Source organism: Ailuropoda melanoleuca, chromosome 2 (genome assembly GCF_002007445.2).
Source record: "Ailuropoda melanoleuca isolate Jingjing chromosome 2, ASM200744v2, whole genome shotgun sequence".
Taxonomy (NCBI): domain Eukaryota; kingdom Metazoa; phylum Chordata; class Mammalia; order Carnivora; family Ursidae; genus Ailuropoda; species Ailuropoda melanoleuca.
Genome location: NC_048219.1, coordinates 92,256,590 through 92,275,224, shown reverse-complemented (window position 1 = coordinate 92,275,224; position 18,635 = coordinate 92,256,590). Strand labels below are relative to the sequence as shown.

The 18,635-nt window shown below is 39.0% G+C and overlaps 1 protein-coding gene across 12 annotated transcripts in view; it reads right to left on the bottom strand.

The window, feature by feature from the left end:
• Positions 1–2,680: 2,680 nt before the first annotated feature.
• The window catches only part of SAP130 (Sin3A associated protein 130), a 78,406-nt gene continuing 62,451 nt past the window's right edge, over positions 2,681–18,635 (bottom strand). For 7 of the 12 annotated variants that reach the window (XM_034654325.1, XM_034654321.1, XM_034654323.1 and 4 more), the window contains 4 exons: positions 5,315–5,418; positions 4,751–4,843; positions 4,105–4,218; positions 2,681–3,621 (listed from right to left, as the gene is read on the bottom strand). In XM_034654325.1, the coding sequence (XP_034510216.1) occupies positions 3,463–3,621; positions 4,105–4,218; positions 4,751–4,843; positions 5,315–5,418 (470 nt within the window). In that variant the 3' untranslated portion in view covers positions 2,681–3,462. The remainder of the gene's footprint in view (positions 3,622–4,104; positions 4,219–4,750; positions 4,844–5,314; positions 5,419–18,635) is intronic. The other 5 variants (XM_034654329.1, XM_034654333.1, XM_034654328.1 and 2 more) reach the window with 2 other exon arrangements.

Here is an 18,635-nt window from a genome sequence, read left to right as displayed (position 1 = left end):
ACAATTTATGATACATATAACAAATGGATGAATCTCAAATTAAGACACATATAAATATGTACTCTATGATTCCATTTATATGAAGTTTAAGAACAGACAAAACTAACCTCTGATAATGGACAGATCAATGTTTACCTTGGTAGGGGGCAGAGGGGTTTTGACTATGAAGGAGCACTCTTTTTAGGGTTATGGTAATGTCACATATATCTTTATTTCGCTGTCAGCTAAGGGTGTATTTGTCAAAAAGCATAAATCTATTAAGATTTGGGTATTTTGCTCTACATAATTGTACCACAATAAAATAGGTTATTTGAAAGAGAAAGTCAAGATCATGGCTATTTTGGGGGAGGTAGAGAGTTGTGATTGGGATGGGACAGTTGTGGGGCTTCTGAGGTGACTAACAAAGTTCTATTTTTCACCCTGGGTGGTAACTTCAAAGTTGTTCTTTTAAAAATTTATGAAGCTATACATTTGTTTCATGTAGTTTTCTTTTTTTTTTTTAAGATTTTATTTATTTATTTGACAGAGAGACAGCCAGCGAGAGAGGGAACACAAGCAGGGGGAGTGGGAGAGGAAGAAGCAGGCTCATCGTGGAAGAGCCTGATGTGGGGCTCGATCCCACAACACCAGGATCACGCCCTGAGCCGAAGGCAGACGCCCAACCGCTGTGCCACCCAGGTGCCCCTCATGTAGTTTTCTGTATCTGTGCTGTAATTTACAGTAATAAAGTACAAAGGTGTCCATTTTTTCACAGGATGGGTTAAACTGTATAATCTTTAAATAACTTTTAAACTCTAAAATTGTGTGATTCTATATTATTACTGCGATAAAATCACTGAAAATGAAAATACTATAAGGCATTTCCTATTTAACGAGGTTTTGAAATATCCAGGTTTTTAAAAAATATATATATATGAAAGATTTTCTAGACAAAGCAGATGGGTTAAAACTCCCCCCCACCCGATTTATGTTTCTTTGATTCTCCACTGTAGAGAAAAGAAGCCAAATCCAAGTCTTACCTCAAATATATTTCCAATTCTTTCTAATCCTTAAGTCTGTGAATATTTTTCTAGACCAAAAGCCACTTGGTCTCTGGACTATCTCCTGTTTACAAATCCCTGGAAAGCACAACTAATATAATATCAGCAATTAAAAAGTTATATACAAATACATGTCCATATAAATAACATAAATGTACAGAACAGTTATATCTGTAATAACCCAAACCTGCTAACAGTCTGAATGTCTTTTTACAGGTGAATGGATAAACAACTTGTGGAACATGCATGCAGCGGAGAGCTTGGTACTCAGCAACAAAAAGCGATGAATTCTGGAAACATGGATAAATCTCAGGATAAATTTCCATTATGCTGAGTAGAAGAAAACACATTCCTTCCTACAAAGATTACATTGTATGATTTCACTCACATACAATTCCAAAAAATGCAAACTAATCTAGTGACAGAAAGCAGACTAATGTTCGTCTGAAGATAGGGAGGCAGGCAGGAGTGAGAGGGAAGAAATTAGAGGCATCAGGAGAAACTACTGAGACTGATGGAGATGTTCATGACCTTGACTATGGTGATGGTGAAATGGGCATGCATACACGTCAAATCTTATCAAATTGTATATGTTGAGATGTTTAGTTGATTGCAGGTTAGTCCTCAATAAAGCTGTTTTTAAACAATATACTAGACACAGACAAGACTCTCCCAGCTTCTGACTGTATAAGGCAAGAAAATACTGAAAACGCTATTGTTCTAACCTGCACTAACAAGCTTCCTTTGACGAGTTATCTAAGTTTTGTTGAAATTGCGGTGACAATACTTTTGGAGAGAACAGATCCGTAATGCAGGATCCCAAGTACCTGAATCATAGCTAGCACACCACATGAGCTCACTGGGGCAGTATGTGCACAGGAGAAACTGAGGCAAAGGAACATTCTTCTAGCACAGTCCAGCACACTATACTGGTGTCTAGCAAACAACCAATAATACTTTTCAAAGTTGGCTCCATGAAGCAGTGGTGATTATTCTGAGGACTTCTTGGCCTAGGCCACACAGGCCTATGTGGCCTAACCAGAAGCCCACTTTGCTTCTTCTCCAGTGCAATACCAGATGAGAACTTACCATTTCAACTGGAGGAAGCCTGTTTCAGGTGAGCCAGAGTGTTGGTCCCAAAGACCTGGTCAGAACTCAGAGACTTCCAGTCTTAAATCTATTCACGTCAGGGCAAAGAGGAGAGCTCCAGACTCAAGTTGGCAACCCATGTCCTAAGGAAAGAGAACATCCAGCTAGAAGGGAGAGAGATGCCTGCTTGTATTCAGGAAGAAAGTCAAGCTACTGTACCATTCGGGTAGCTCAGAGGAAGCAAGAGCAACCTTGTGAGGAAAATCCACGCTCCGTGGCAGTTCCACCCAACTCCTGCAGCCTTAATTGTTCTATAATTTGACCAATTTATACCTGCAATGGGAAAAAATTCAAGATAACCAAGAGCCAACAGATTTTACCATTGTGACATCTTCAAAATACCAGGATAAGTGGAACCCATTTATGTGGAATAACAAAACTTCAGCAGAGTAGACTCCCAACATTGTGTAAGAAATTACAGTAGGACGCACACTCACAAGGTGATCAGCACAGCACTGATTCACTTTATAAAAAGATGCAGACTGCTCGTGTACAAAAACCTCTTTGAGTCCTTTATTAACATTTGGAGATGTGCGGTACATACAATTAACAGCATCACACAAGCTACAGAAGTACAAATAACCGAGAACGTACTTCAGAACAAGGATCTCAGAGCAACTTCGGGTGTTGCCTGCTCTGAACCTCCAAGAAAACCCAACTCTGACTCACACGGGACAGACAATATAACGATTTCACTCTGAAATGGTTCTTTAAAAAAATGACAAGAATTAAGAGTTCAAACCCTTTAAAGTGTGAGATGTGGCAAGTCTCTCGGTGCCATGGCATTGCTGTAAAAGGCCAGCTCAGGCATTTGAAGGTCAGACAGAGTAAGAACCGGCTGGGATGAGGGGAAGAGGTTTGATTTTCAGTGTAGAGAGAAAATAGATGGTCCAAGCGGATATTTCAGTTCAGGCTCAGTATGGGTCCTGCAGGAATCCATCAGATAAATACAGTTTATAAACCAGAAGGCTGAAAACTGCCAGCCATTCATTTGTGTCACTGATTCTAACTGGCAGACACTGATGCATCAGGAGTCATTCATGACGCAGCAGGTTTAAGAGGGATATGCCTGTAAGAGAGAATGCAGTTCACTGCTTCAGAACAGCTCTGATCCGTTTGTGCCACTGGGTACCATGGGTCCCTGTTTTCTTGTGTGAATTAAGGAACACTTCCTTTATTTCAATGTTCCACTTTGAGAATAACCAAAACCCTCCCCCCACCCCCACCATCATTCTTCATAAATTCTGTTTCCAAAGTCCTGATTCTTCTGGGTCTAGACTTTTTCCTTTCGCTTCAATTTTGACACCTTCTTGACAGTCCCATTCTTGTTTAGAAGCTTCAGGACACGGTCTTTATGATCTAAAACCTTAAGCATGGAGTCTCTGGCCTCACTAATCTGGTCCATCACAAGTTTACACCGCTGCATATTTCCCTGCAACAGAAGACATCAACACCAATCAGTCACCAGGAGACCACCAGGCTTTCAAATAACTTTTCACCTATGGACTGAGGCCATTTTGTGGCTTCCACATAGAAAAAAACGTTTTAGTCTTTCTTGGTAATGCAGGCTAAAATAAACAGGTTTTTTTTTTAGGATTAATTTATTTTAGAGCGAGCACATGTGCGAGCAGGGGTGGGGTGGGGTGGTAGGAGGAGCAGTGGGGGAGGGAGAGTCTTAAGCAAACTTCCCGCCAAGAGCGGAGCCCAATGTGGGGCTTGATCCCATGACCCGTGAGATCGTGACCTGAACTGAAACCAAGAATTGGATGCTCAACCAACTGAGCCACCCAGGCACCCCAAATAGTAGGTTTTTACTAAAGGTATTAGTGAAAGAGGGAGGGGAAATGGGAGAAGTAAGACCGTGTAGTGACAACCCCATAAACTGGAGGATCAGAGGGAAAGGGCTATGTCAAACCTGTATCAGTTCATTTATTCGGTGCAGATCATCATCAGTTGCTGCTTTTTTCTTTGGGATAATCCCTTCCTGTAGGTTGGTGAGTCTTTCATAAACATCATGTTCTAGATTCGTCTGCAACACACAATAGGAAGGGCATCATGGCCTCAGAGATACTTTTCCTTGGTAACCTCAGGCAAATGCACCCACCTTGAATCACTTCTGTAAACTGGTATGAGAGCTATTTGGGTGATAGAATCCTTTCTCCCAAGGACTAGGGCGCTAATGTACAGCAAGGGAAATTGATCAACAATGAGTAATAATTTAGGGCCTATCCTCAAGGATAACTTTTAATTACTGCCCTGAATTCACCATTCCTCTAAAAACCCAGTCTAAAGGTTTCACAGAAACATGCTTTTCTAAATACAAAAAGTAGCCATGGCACTATTTTTTTTTTCTTTCCAAAGATACTCATAATAGACAAGGTCTTCAGATCACAGCTGCTCCAAAGATGGAAAAACTTCATGAGGCTGTTGTTTTGATTGCACCCCCTTCACCTCCTTGGTGAAGGAAGGATTCCCGCCCAAGGGTTATGGAAACGGACACGTAACACCCGCCAACACTGGACACATGAGATCAATAGCAGTTTACTAGTCAATATACTCACAGCCCAGGGGAGGAGGACACCACACACCACGCAGGGCCACGCAGGGGCTGCACTCAGGAACAGAGTGAACAAGCAGGGGCTGTAGGAGGCAGGCTTTGTAGTATCGAGAGGGAGAGGTGTTCCCTGGTTACCATGGGGATGTGACAGCTTATTCGAACAATATTTCAAACTGGCAGGGAACTAAAGCCCACTAATCAGGAAGAAGTGGGAGTTGAGCCTGGTCCCTGTGATAAGGAGCATTGTGGGGAGCAATGGCTTACACTTAGGCCATCTGAGGCTGTTTCAGATTCACAGAAACACAAAAGATTGAATCTTAAATGTCGGTCTTATACCACAGTTCAATATATTTTGGTTCTGGGTACCAGACTAAGATATGTTTGAATTCTATCTTGGGATAGATATAGTAATTACAACATTATGTATTTTACATAAAAATTCTGCATAACCCATGTTACTTGGGAACGCTTCGGAATTACTCAAAAGGAAACACTTTATGAACTCAGATGCCTCCGGCATTTGTTCCTCTCTTCAGCAGGACATAACAACTACTAGAACTCTACCCACCAGCTGTAGCAACTGAGCAGCACAGAGGTGAACTTTCCAGCCTTGAGCACGACAGGATACCCCTTTCTGGTTAGCTATTTCCTGCAGCATAGCTTTCTTCTCTTCTGGAACCATTAAAAAAAAAAAAAGTATATTTCAATTTTTATAAAGCTAAAATAATTTGGGTTCAAGCTACTGATACATACTATTTTATCAAGAATTTCTTTACTTAAATATCTTTAAATAATTCCTTTGCATTTAAGTCATTAGGAACAGAAGTCACAACATGAATAAAAGCTTCTCCTTTTGTTCACCCCTGAAGAATGCTGTAAAGACGTACTCTGCTAATCTAGTGAGTTTGAAGGAGAGCAAATTAATATTTTAATCTCTTAAAGGAAGAGAAATGGTCTCTGGTGTCCTGGAGCCTTGTTCATGTGTGATGCTTGCAAGCAAGTGGAGAATTGGGCATGAAGTTTTAGAAGCTTTTTGGTGTTATCTATATCTTGGAGAAATGAAAGGAATCAAATCTGAACAGCATTTCACATTTGGATAGGGAAGTCCAGTAACCAGAACTGTAGTAAAATAAAAACACATCATTTGGATTGGGGAGAGGGAAAGTAGGATTGAGGGGTACTTGTCAAAGGTGAGTTGAGCTGTGTATGTGAAGTTTTAACTACTGTTTAACCACAACTTAAAATGTATTTATAGGGGCGCCTGGGTGGCTCACTCAGTTAAGCGTCTGCCTTTGGCTCAGGTCATGATCCCAGGGTCCTGGGATTGAGCCCTTGCTCCATGGGGAGCCTGCTTCTCCCTCTTCTTCTGCCTGCTGCGCCCCCTCCTTGTGCTCTAATAAATAAATAAAATCTTAAAAAATTTATTTATAGATTAATTAAAAATTAATTTAAAATAACTAAAAATTATTTTAAAATATTTTTAAAATTTTACTTTATTTTAAAATTTATTCTTGAAAAGACTATATATGTATTTGTCAAAACCCACAGAATGTAGAACACGAAGACTGAGCACTAATGTAAGTGATAAACTTTGGGTGATAATGATGTGTTAGTATGGGTTCATCGAATGTACCAAATGTACCACTGTGGTGGGTGTGGGGACTAGGGGTACGTGGGAAATCCCTGTACCTTTTTTTTTTTTTAATGTTATGTTAATCACCATACAGTACATCATTAGTTTTTGATGCAGTGTTCCATGATTCATTGCTTGCGTATAACACTCAGTGCACCATGCAATACGTGCCCCTTAATACCCATCACTGGGCTAGCCCATCCTCCCATCCACCTCTCCTCCTAAACCCTCAGTTTGTTTCCCGGAGTCCATAGTCTCTCGTGGTTCATTCCCCTTTCTGTTTACTACCCCTTCATTCTTCCCTTCCTTCTCCTACCGATCTCCCTGCTATTCCTTATGTTCCACCAATGAGTGAAACCCTATGATGATTGTCTTTCTCTGCTTGACTTATTTCACTTAGCATAATCTCCTCCAGTCCCGTCCATGTGGCTGCAAATGCTGGGTAATCGTTCTTTCTGATGGCTGAGTAATATTCCATTGTATATATGGACCACATCTTCTTAATCCATTCGTCTGTTGAAGGGCATTTCGGCTCCTTCCACAGTTTAGCTATTGTGGACAATGCTGCTATGAACATTGGGGGTGCATATGGCCCTTCTCTTCACTATGTCTGTATCTTCGGGGTAAATACTCAGTACTGCAATTGTTGGGTCACAGGGTAGCTCTATTTTTAACTTTCTGAGGGACCTCCACACTATTTTCCAAAGTGGCTGTACCAACTTGCATTCCCACCAACAGTATAAGAGGGTTCGCCTTTCTCCACATCCTCTCCAACATTTGTTGTTTCTTGCCTTGCCCATTTTTGCCATTCTAACTGGTGTAAGGTGGTATCTCAGTGTGGTTTTGATTTGAATTTCCCTGATGGCTAATGATTTTGAACATTTTTTCATGCGTCTGTTAGCCATTTGTATGCCTTCACTGGAAAAGTGTCTGTTCATATTTTCTGCCCATTTTTTTGATTTGATTATTTGTTTCTTGGGTATTGAGTTTGAGAAGTTCTTTATAGATCTTGGATACAACCCTTTTATCTGTAGTTTCATTTGCAAATATCTTCTCCATTCTGTGGGTTGCCTCTTTGTTTTGCTGACTGTTGTCTTTGTTGTGCAGAAACTTTTTATCTTGATCAAGTCCCAAAAGTTCATTTTTTCTTTTGTTTCTCTTGCCTTTGGAGATGTGTAATGAAAGAAGATGCTGTGGCTGATGTCGAAGAGGTTACAGCCTATGTTCTCCTCTAGGATTTTGATGGATTCTTGTCTCACATCAAGGTTTTTCATCCATCTGGAGTTTATCTTTGTGTATGGTGTGAGAGAGTGGTCAAGTTTCATTCTTCTGTATATATGTCCAATTTTCCTAGCACCATTTATTGAAGAGACTGCCTTTTTTCCACTGGATGTTTTTTCCTGCTTTGTCAAAGACTAGTTGACCATAAAGTCGAGGGTCATTTCTGGAGTCTCTATTCTGTTGCATTGGTCTATGTGTCTGTTTTTGTGCCAGTACCATGCTATCTTTGTGATTACAGCTTTGTCGTATAGCTTGAAATCAGGCAACGTGATGCCCCCCAGCTTTGTTTTTTTCAACATTTCCTTGGCAATTCAGGGTCTTTTCTGGTTCCACACAAATTCTAGGATTGTTTATTCCAGCTTTTTGAAAAATGTCATTGGTATTTTGATCGAGATGGCGTTGAAAGTGTAGATTGCCCTGGGTAGCATAGACATTTTAACTATGTTTATTCTTCTGATCCATGAGCATAATCCCTGTACCTTCTATTCAATTTTGTTGTGAACCTAAAACTGCTCTAAGAAGTTCACCAATTAAAAAAAAAACAAACCCCTATCTAGTAGGCAAATATTAGGGTGCATACGATTTAAAGGAATTTTTAAAATTGTTTGGTAATTGGAAATTCCCATGCAGTCAGTTGTAGGAAAGGACACAGAGATCCTAAGTACTCTTTACCTGATTTCTACCAGTGGCAGCATCTTGTAAAACTACAGTACAATACCACAACCATAATGACGATGCAGTCTGACTATTCAGATATTCACCAGTTTCAGATGCACTTGAGTACTTCATTTTAAACACTTGAAAAAACTCTTTATTTTGAAATAATGATAGATTCTGAGGAAGTTGCAAAGATGGTACAAGGATATATCCGATAAGAGACTTGTATGGAGAACAAATGAAAAATTCCTATAGCTCAATAATAAAAAGAAACCAATTAAAAAAGGGCAAAGGATCTGAACAGATATTTCTCCAAAAAAGGTATACAAATGGCCAATAAGTACGTTCCAGTTTCTGTCTATTCCAAAAAAAGTTGCTATGAACAGCTGTGTACAGATTTTTGTGGGGACATAGGCTTTGATTTTTCCGGGATAAATGCCCAGGAATATAACTGTTTGGTCATAAGTGTATGTTCTAGTTTTTATGAAACTGCCAAACTGTTTTCCAGAGCAGTTAGCTCAGCAAAGTATGAGAGACAACTGATGTGTGGTATGACAGCACTCTGCTAACCTGCTCTCCAGTGAAACTGGTGAAAATTTTAAAAATAACTATTTAGACCTCTGGAAAGGCTCCTAAGGGAAAACATAAAATTTCTATTCATGTAGCATCTATTCAAGCAAATCTGCGGTAAGAACAGTGAGTCCATGGTATCTGAACCAAGACCATTCCCTCTTTTTCTCTCCTAGCTCAGTGAGGTGGATCTCCATGTAGACTGCTGCAGCCCAGAACATGGGGTTCCCTCTCCTCCCATTCTGCTCCCCTCGCCCTGCTGCTCAGGCTAAGTCCTAGGTGGGTACAACTGAGATGCAGGGGCTCTCTTCTGTTCAATCCCTAGTCTAGAATGGAGACTGCAAAGTGTGCTGAGAACACTGGGCCCTGGGAGCCCTTCTCCTGCTTTGTGAAGTGGTGGTTTTGTGCTGGGGGAGGCAAGCCAAGAGGACCCCAGGCTGCTAACTCTTCTTCCCCTTCACTTGTTGCTCACCTCCTAGAGTGGGGTGTTACTTAGAGAGAAGGCTACCATTGTCCTCACCCCAACTCCAGAGGCCTAGCACAGAGATTCTGCCTGGGGGAGAAACAACCCATAAAACAGGTAGCTCCTAATCTTTTCCTAAAGGAACTGACTCCATTTGCCACAGACTATGAAGCTGAAACCTAAAGGTGCTCCTAAGAACAGTGGAGGCTGTAATGAAAGGCAATTGGGAAAGTTGTAGATCAGATGAAGTTATAGCCTAGACTGTGGGTTGACTAGTTTGTAGGAGAGAACAAAGAATAAGATGGCTGAGAGAAGTCCTCTTGGGGGCAGAACAAATATCAAACACTAACTTCAGTAACTACTTTGAAAGGAGCTATGATTTGACTGGAATAGTTCGCAGAGGAATACAATGTGTGTTCCGGAGCACATTCCAGTACTTTGTTCTGGTAGAGCAAACAGCACGCAATAAGCAGTGCTAATCAGCTGCGTGTGGTCAGGGAAAGAGTGGGCGAGAGCTCTACCAGTGCCATAGTCATCCCAGGATGACTGCTGGCATACCGGAAGCTATGCCTCCCTGAGAAGCAACACTGAAGGGTCAACACACCTGGTGCAGGAGGTGATGAGACTTCACTGAAATAATCTAACCAGTCATGATACAAACAAGTAACAGTAACAAGCCTGGGGTGGGGTGGGGAGAGACCAGTATCCAGAGTTATCTAGAATGTCTAGATTCCAACAAAAAATTATGAGGCAAGCAAAGAAATAATAAAGAGTGACCCATACATGGGGGGAAGAAAGCAGGCAAAAGAACCTGCTTAATGAGAACAACCAGATATCAAATTTATTAGAAAAAGATTTCAAAGCAGCCATTATAAATAAATTCACTGAATGGAAGTAATGTAGGAGTGAAGAAGGAAGGTATGATGACCGTGTCAAATTAAGTTGAGAGATCAATAAAAAGGTAGAAATTATAAAAAGAAAGGAACCAAATGGCAATTCTGGAGTTAAAAAGTACAATAAAATACTTAAAAAAAGTTCACTTACGGAACACAACAAATGGGAACTGGTACAAAAGCGAATTAGTCAAGTTGAAGACAGGCTGATAGAGATTATGCAGGCTGAAGAACAGAGTAAAAGGAATGAGAAAAATAATCAGGGCCTCTGAGAAACGTGAGACACTATTAAAAGCCTCAACACACAGGTAATGTATCAGAAGAAGAGAGAAAGAAGAAATATTCAAAGAAAAAAAAATGGCTGAAATGTCCTCAATTTACTGACAAACGATAACCCAAATACCCAAGAATTATAAGTATGACAAATGTATGACCTCACATAATCAATAGCTGACTTTTAAGGAAAAACAAGGGAGGCCAGAAGGCAGTGTAACTACAGGTTCAAGGTGCTTAAAGGAATGTACAAGAAATCTTCTCTGCATCCTCACCAGCATTTAGCATTATCAGCATTTTTTGTTTCAGCTGTTTTGACAGGTGTGTAGTGACATCTCAATTTCAATTTCTTGAATGGCTAGTGATGCTGAACATTTTTTTAAAAATAAATTTTATGGTTCAGGACCCAATGAAAATGCCGCAGTACATTTTACTTGTTACGTCTCCTTAGACAACTGCTGGCTTGATGGTTTCTCAGGATGGTCCTTGATTCTGATGACCTTAACAGTTTTGAAGACTACTGGTCAAGTAATTTTGCAGGCTGCCCTTCTATTTGGATTTGTCTGATGTTTCTCTCAGGATTAGAATGTAGTCATGAGAGGACACATAGAGGGGAAGTGCCAATGCCATCACATCCCATGACGGGTACATACTATTTAAAAAATTCCAGTATGGTGGCGCCTGGGTGGCACAGCGGTTAGGCGTCTGCCTTCGGCTCAGGGCGTGATCCCGGTGTTATGGGATCGAACCCCACATCAGGCTCTTCCACTATGAGCCTGCTTCTTCCTCTCCCACTTCCCCTGCTTGTGTTCCCTCTCTTGCTGGCTGTCTCTGTCAAATAAATAAATAAAATCTTAAAAAAAAAATTCCAGTATGATTACATACAGAGTTATATATTAGTTTCAGGTGTACGATACAGTGATTCAACAACCCTATACATTACCTCGTGCTCATCATGGTAAATGCACTCTTAATCCTGTTCACCTATTTCACCTCTGGCCCCCACCCACCTCTCCTCTGGTAACCATCAGTTTCATCAGTTTGTTCTCTAACTATAGTTAAGGTTTCTCTCCCTTTTTTGTTTTTTTAAATTCCACATGAGTGAAATCATATGGTATTTGTTTTTCTCTGACCTATTTCACTTAGCATTATACCCTCTAGATCCATCCAGGTTGCTGCAAATGGCAAGATTTCATTTTTATGGTCGAGTAATATTCTCTTGTGTATATATATCACATCTTCTTTATCCATTTATCTGTCAAGGGACCCTTGGGTTGCTACCAAAGTTTGGCTATTGTTAATAATACTGCAATAAACAAAGAGGTGCATATATCTTCTCAAATTAGTGTTTTCAAATTCCTTGGGTAAATAACCAGTAGTGGAATTACTAGATCATATGGTAATTCCATTTTTAATTTTTTAGGGAGCCTCCATACTGTTTTTCACAATGGCTGCACCAGTTTGCATTTCTATCAACAGTGTGTGAGGGTTCCTTTTTCTCCATATCCTTGCCAACACTTGTTTCTTGTGTTGTTGAGTTTAGCCATTCTGACAGGTGTGAGGTGGTATCTCATTGTGGTTTTGATTTGTATTTCTCTGATGATGAGTGATGCTGAGCATCTTTTCATGTGTCTGTTGGCCAACCGGATGTCTTCTTTGGAAAAATGCCTCTTCATGTCTTCTACCCATTTTTAAACTGGATTGTTTGGGGTTTTCTGGTGTCGAGTTATAGAAGTTCTTTTTTTAAAAAAATATTTTATTTATTTATTTGACAGAAAGAGCACAAGCAGGCAGAGCGGCAGGCAAAGGGAGAGGGAAAAGCAGGCTCCCCACTGAGCACAGAGCCAGATGTGAGGCTTGATCCTAGAACCGTGGGATCATGACCTGAGCCGAAGGCACATGCTTAACCAACTGAGCCACCCAAGCGCCCAAGTTATAGAAGTTCTTTATGTATTTTGAATATTTACCCTTTATCAGACAGGTCATTTGCAAATATCTCCTACCATTCAGTAGGCTGTCTTTTAGTTTTGTTGGTTGTTTCCTTTGCTGTGCAGAAGTTTTTATATTGATGAAGTCCCAATAGTTTATTTTTGCTTTTGTTTCCCTCGCCTTAGGAGACGTTATCCAGAAAAATGTTGCTATGGCTGATGTTGGAGAAATTACCGCCTGTTCTCCTTTGGGATTTTTATGATTTCAGGTCTCACATTTAGGTCCTTAATCCATTTTGAGTTTATTTTTGTGTATGGTGTAAGAAGGTGGTCCAGTTTCATTTTTGCATATTGCTGTCCAGTTTTCCCAATACCATTTGTTGAAGGGACTTTATCCCATTGCATATTCTTGCCTCTGTTCGTCAAAGATTAATTGACCATATAATCGTGAGTTTATGTCTGGGCTCTCTGTTCTGTTCCATTGATCTGTGTCTGTTTTTGTGCCAGTACCATCCTGTTTCGATTACTACAGTTTTGTACTGTATCTTGAAATTTGGAATTGTGACACCTATAGTTTTTTTCTTCTTTTTCAAGATTGTATTGGCTATTCAGGGTCATTTGTAACTGGTTCCATACAAATTTTAGGGTTATTTATTTTAGTTCTGTGAAAAATGATGTTGGCATTTTGACAGGGATTGCATGAAATCTGTAGATTGCTCTGGGTAGTAATGACATTTTAACAATATTTGTTCGTCCAATCCATGAGCATGTAATATCTTTCCATTTGTGTCATATTCAATTTCTTTCATCAATGTTTTATAGTTTCTGGAGTATAGTTTTTCATCTCCTTACCTTTGTGTCTTATTATTTTTGGTGTACTTGTAAAAGGTACTGTTTTCTTAATTTCTCTTTCTGCTATTTCGTTAATAGTATATAGAAACACAACAGATTTTCTGTGTATTGATTTTGTATCCTGCAACCTCACTGAATTCATTTATCAGTTCTAGTAGTTTTTTGGTGGACTCTTTCAGGTTTTCTATGTATAGTATCATGTCATCTACAAACAGTGAAAATTCTCCTTCCTTCCTTCCCAATTTGGATGCCTTTTATTTCTTTTTCATGTTTCACTTATGTGGCTAGAACTTCCAATACCAGGTTGAATAAAAGTGGTAAAAGTGGACATCCTTGCTTGTTCCTGATCTTTGTGGAAAAGCTCTGTTTTTTACCACTGAATACGATGTTAGCTGTGGGTTTTTCAGATATGGCCTTTATTATGCTGAGGTATGTTTCCTCCAAACCTATTTTGTTGAAAGTTTTTTTAAATCACAAATGGATTTTGTACTTTGTCATATATTTTTTCTGCACCTACTGAAATGATCATATGGCTTTTTTCCTTTCTCTTGTTGATGTGATGTATCATGCTGATTGATTTGTGAATACTGAAACACCCTTGCATCCCAGGAATAAATCTCATTTGATTGTGGCAAATGATTTTTTTAAACATATTGTTGGATTTGGTTTGCTAATATTTCATCAAGGATTTTTGCATCTATGTTCATCAAAGATATTGGCCCGTAGTTCTTTTTGTGGTGTCTACCTGGTTTCAGTATCAGGGTAATGCTGGCCTCAGAATGAATTTGGAGGCTTCCCTTCCTCTTCTGTTTTTTGGAATGGTTTGAGAAAAATAGGTATTAACTCTTCTTTAAATGTTTGATAGAATTCACCTATGGAGCTCTCTGGTCCTGGACTTTAGTCTGATGGGAGTTTTCCGATTACTGATTCAATTTCATTGCTGGTAATTGGTCTGTTCAAATTTTCTATTTCTTCCTGATTCACTGTTGGGAAGTTATGTTTCTAGGAATTTATCCATATCTTCTAGGTTGTCCAATTTGTTGGCATATTTTTCAGAATATTCTTTTATATTCCTTTGTATTTCTGTGGTGTCAGTTCTTTCTCCTGTTTCATTTCTGTTTGAGTCTTCTCTTTTTCTTTTGATGAGTCTGGCTAAAGGTTTATTAATTATGTTGATGTTTTCAAAGAACAAGCTCCTGGTTTCAATGATCTGGGTTTTTTTTTTTAAGTTTCTATCTCATTTATTTCTGCTCTAATCTTTCTTTCTTTCCTTGTACTGGTTTGGGGTTTGTTCTTCCTTTCCCAGCTCCTTTAGGTGTAAAGTTAGGTTGTTTACTTGAGATTTGTCTTGCTTCTTGAGGTTGGCCTATATTGTTATAAGCTTCCCTCTTAGAATACCTTTTGATGCATCCCAAAGATTTTGGATCATTATGTTTTCATTTTCATTTGTCTCCATGTATTTTTTGATTTCCTCTTTGATTTCTTGATCCATTCACTGTTTAATAGCATGTTATTTAACGTCCATGTATTTGTGTTTTTTCTAGATTTTTTCTTGTGGTTGATTTCTAGTTTCATAGCACTGTGGTCTGAAAAGATGCATGGTATGACTTCCATGTTTTCTAATCAACAAAAGACTTGTTTTGTGACCTAATGTGATCTATTCTGGAGAATGTTCCATGTGCACTTGAAAAGACTGTGTATTCTGCTGTTTTGGGACGGAAAGTTCTGAATATATCTGTTAGATACATCTGGCCCACTGTGTCATTCAAAGCCACTGTATCCTTGTTGATTTTCTGTTTGGATGATTTATCCATTGATATAAGTGGGGTGTTAAAGACCCCTACTATTATTGTATTACTATTGACTATTTCCTTTATGTTTGTTATTAGCTGCTTTATGTATTTGCATGCTCCCATGCAGGATGCATAAATATTTACAATTATTGTTGGATATTTACAATCTTCTTGTTGGATTTTATGATTATATAGTGTCCTTCTTTGTCTCTTCTTACAGCCTTTGTTTTAGTTTATTTTGTCTGATATAAATATTGCTACTCTGGCTTTCTTTCCACTTCTACTTGCATGATAAATGCCTTTCCATCCCTTCACTTTTCATCTACTTGTGTCTTTAGGTTTGAAATGAGTCTTTTGTAGGTAGCATACAGATACGTCTTGCTTTTGTAGCCATTCTGTTATCCTACGTCTTTTGGTTGGAATGTTTAGTCCATTTACATTCAAAGTAATTACTGATAGGTATTGATTTGCCATTTTGTTAGCTTTCCCCCCATCAGAGAGTGAGAACATGCACGTGGGGAGTGTGGGGGGAGAGGAGGGGCAGAGGAAGAGGGATAATCTAAGGCTCCATGCCCGGTGTGGAGCCTGATGTGGGGCTTAATCTTAAGACCCTGAGATCATGACCTGAGCCAAAATCAAAAGTCTGATACTCAACCAATTGAGCCACCCACATACCCCTTGCTATTTGTTTTATGGTTATTTTTCTTTTCTTCTCAGGCTTTCTTCTCTCATCGTTCACTGGCTTCCTTTAGTAATATATTTGGATTGCTTTCTATTTATTGTACATCTATTACCAGTTCTTGATTTGTAGTTATTACCAGGTTTATATATATAACATCTTTTTTTTTTTGTTTGTTTAAAGATTTTATTTATTTATTCGATAGAGATAGAGACAGCCAGCGAGAGAGGGAACACAAGCAGGGGGAGTGGGAGAAGACGAAGCAGGCTCATAGCCGAAGAGCCTGATGTGGGGCTCGATCCCATAACGCCGGGATCACGTCCTGAGCCGAAGGCAGACGCTTAACCGCTGTGCCACCCAGGCGCCCCTATATATATAACATCTTATACATATAGCAGTGTATACTGACAGTTGCTTAAGTCTGAACAGAAGGGTATACTATTAACATGATTCATCACTATTCATATTGACCTTGAGCACCTGGCTGAGGTAGTGTTTTGTCAGGTATATCCACTATAAAGTTACTTCTTCACCCACCAAATTAAACTTTGTAAGAAAGTCTCTATGCGCAGACCACACTTAAGGACCGGAAATTTCTACTCCCTTGAATATCTTCTCGTGCACGCCATTCACGTTATCCTCTTTGGTGACACGTCTCTTCATGCCTTTGTCCATTTTCTAATTGGATTATTGTTTTTATTTAATGTTAAGTACTGAAAGTTCCTGATACATATATTCTAGATATGAGCTCTTTATGAGATATGTGGTTTGGTAATATTTTCTCCCAGTCTATAGTTTGTCTTTTCATCCTCCTAACAGGGTTTTTCAGCTATAAAAAGTTTTTATTAAGTCCAATTTATTTTCCTTTCTTTTTGTGGACAGTGTTTTTGGTGTCATATTTAGGAACCATTCACCATGCCCTAGATCCTAAACACTTTATCCTAGGGTTTCTTCTAAAAGTTTAATAGTTTTACGTTTCATATTTAAACCTATTATTCAGGGGCACCTGGGTGGCTTAGTCGTTAAGCATCTGCCTTCTGCTCAGGGTATGATCCCGGAGTCCTGGGATCGAGCCCCATATCAAGCTCCTCCACTGGGAGCCTGCTTCTTCCTCTCCCACTCCCCCTGCCTGTGTTCCCTCTCTCGCTGGCTGTCTCTCTCTCCATCAAATAAATAAATAAAATCTTTAAAAAAACAAACAAAAAACCTATTATTCATTTTGAGTTAACTTCTATACAGGGTGTGAGGATGAAGTTAGGGTCTTTGGCTCTTTTTTTTTTAACTTATGGATGTCCCGCACCATTTGTTGAAAATAACTCTCCTTCCTCCACTGAATTTTTTTTCACTGGGTCAAAACTCCGTTGAGCATATTTGTGTGGGTCTATTTCTGCACTTTCCATTCTAGTCATCTATATGTATCTATCTATCTATTTATCTATCTATCCCTCTGCAAATACCACCCTGTTTAAACTACTGTAAACTATATGCTTTAATATCAGAAAAAATGGTATCTCTGGTTTTTCAAGGTTATTTTAGCTGTTCTACTTTTTTTTATGCCTTTCATATAAAGTCTAGAATAAGATTTACTATGTCTACAAAAACCTTTCTAAAGGTGAGTCTGGTAGAACTGTATTAAACCTGTTGATCAATCTAGGGAAAATTACATCTTTATGTTACGTTTCAAATCCATGAACACAGCATGTCTCTTCATTTATTCACATCTCTTTCATCAGCATTTTACGGTTTACAGCAAACACATCCTGTAATGTTTTGCTAGATTTATACCTAAAAAGGTCATTTTGGAGGATGAACCGCAAATACTATTATGTTTTCAATATCGGTTTGCACAAGTTCATTCCAAATATCTAAAATTATGATTGATTTTTGTGTGCTGACATCGCATCCTGTGACCTTGCTGAACTCATTTACTAGTTTCAGGAGGTTTTTTTGGTGGAATCCTTAAGATTTTTTTATGGAGACAGTGATATCATTTGCAAATAAAGACAGTTTTATTTAATCCTTTCCAACCCATATAGTCTTTTATCTCTTTCTTGACTTATGTGGTGTCTAGAACTTCCAGTACTACGCTGAGTAAGAGTAGTGAGAGAGAGAAGAGAGTACAGCCTGATCTTTTGGCTAATCTCAGGTAGAAAGCATTTGATCTTTCACTGTTAAGTATAATAATAGTTGTAGGTTTGTTGCAGACTTTTTATCAAGTTAGGGAAGTCTTCTTTCCCTGTTTTTGAGAGATTATGAAAAAGTGTTGAATTTTATCAACTGATGCAGAAAAATTATTTGACATACATATTTTTCTTCTTTAGCTTTTGCTATGGGTTGAACTGTGTCCCCTCAAAAGACACATTGGAAGTCCTAACCATTGTACCTATAAAGGTGACCTTATTTGGAAATAGGGCCTTTGCGGATATAAGTGAGTCAAGAAGAAGTCATACTGAATTAGAGGGGACCCTAAATGAATGACAGATGTCCTTGTAAGAATACAGAGAAAGAGATGAGATACAAGAAAGAACGCCATGTGAAGATGGAGGCAGAAACTGGAATGATGTAGTTGCAAGCCAAATAATAATAAGGACTGCTGGCAACCAGCAGAAGCTAAAATGAGGCAAGGAAGGATTTTCTTCTACAGCCCTCAGAGAGAGCATGATTCTACAGATACCTTGATTTTGGATATCTAGCCTCCAGAACTCTGAGAGAATAAATTTGTAATTTTAGACCACTGAATTTGTGGTATTCTGTTATGGCAGCCCTAGGAAGTTAATACAGCTTGTTAATAATGGTGAATCACTAATTTTCAAATGGTGACCCAGCCTTGCATAGCTGGCACAAACCCCACTCGATCAAGATATAAA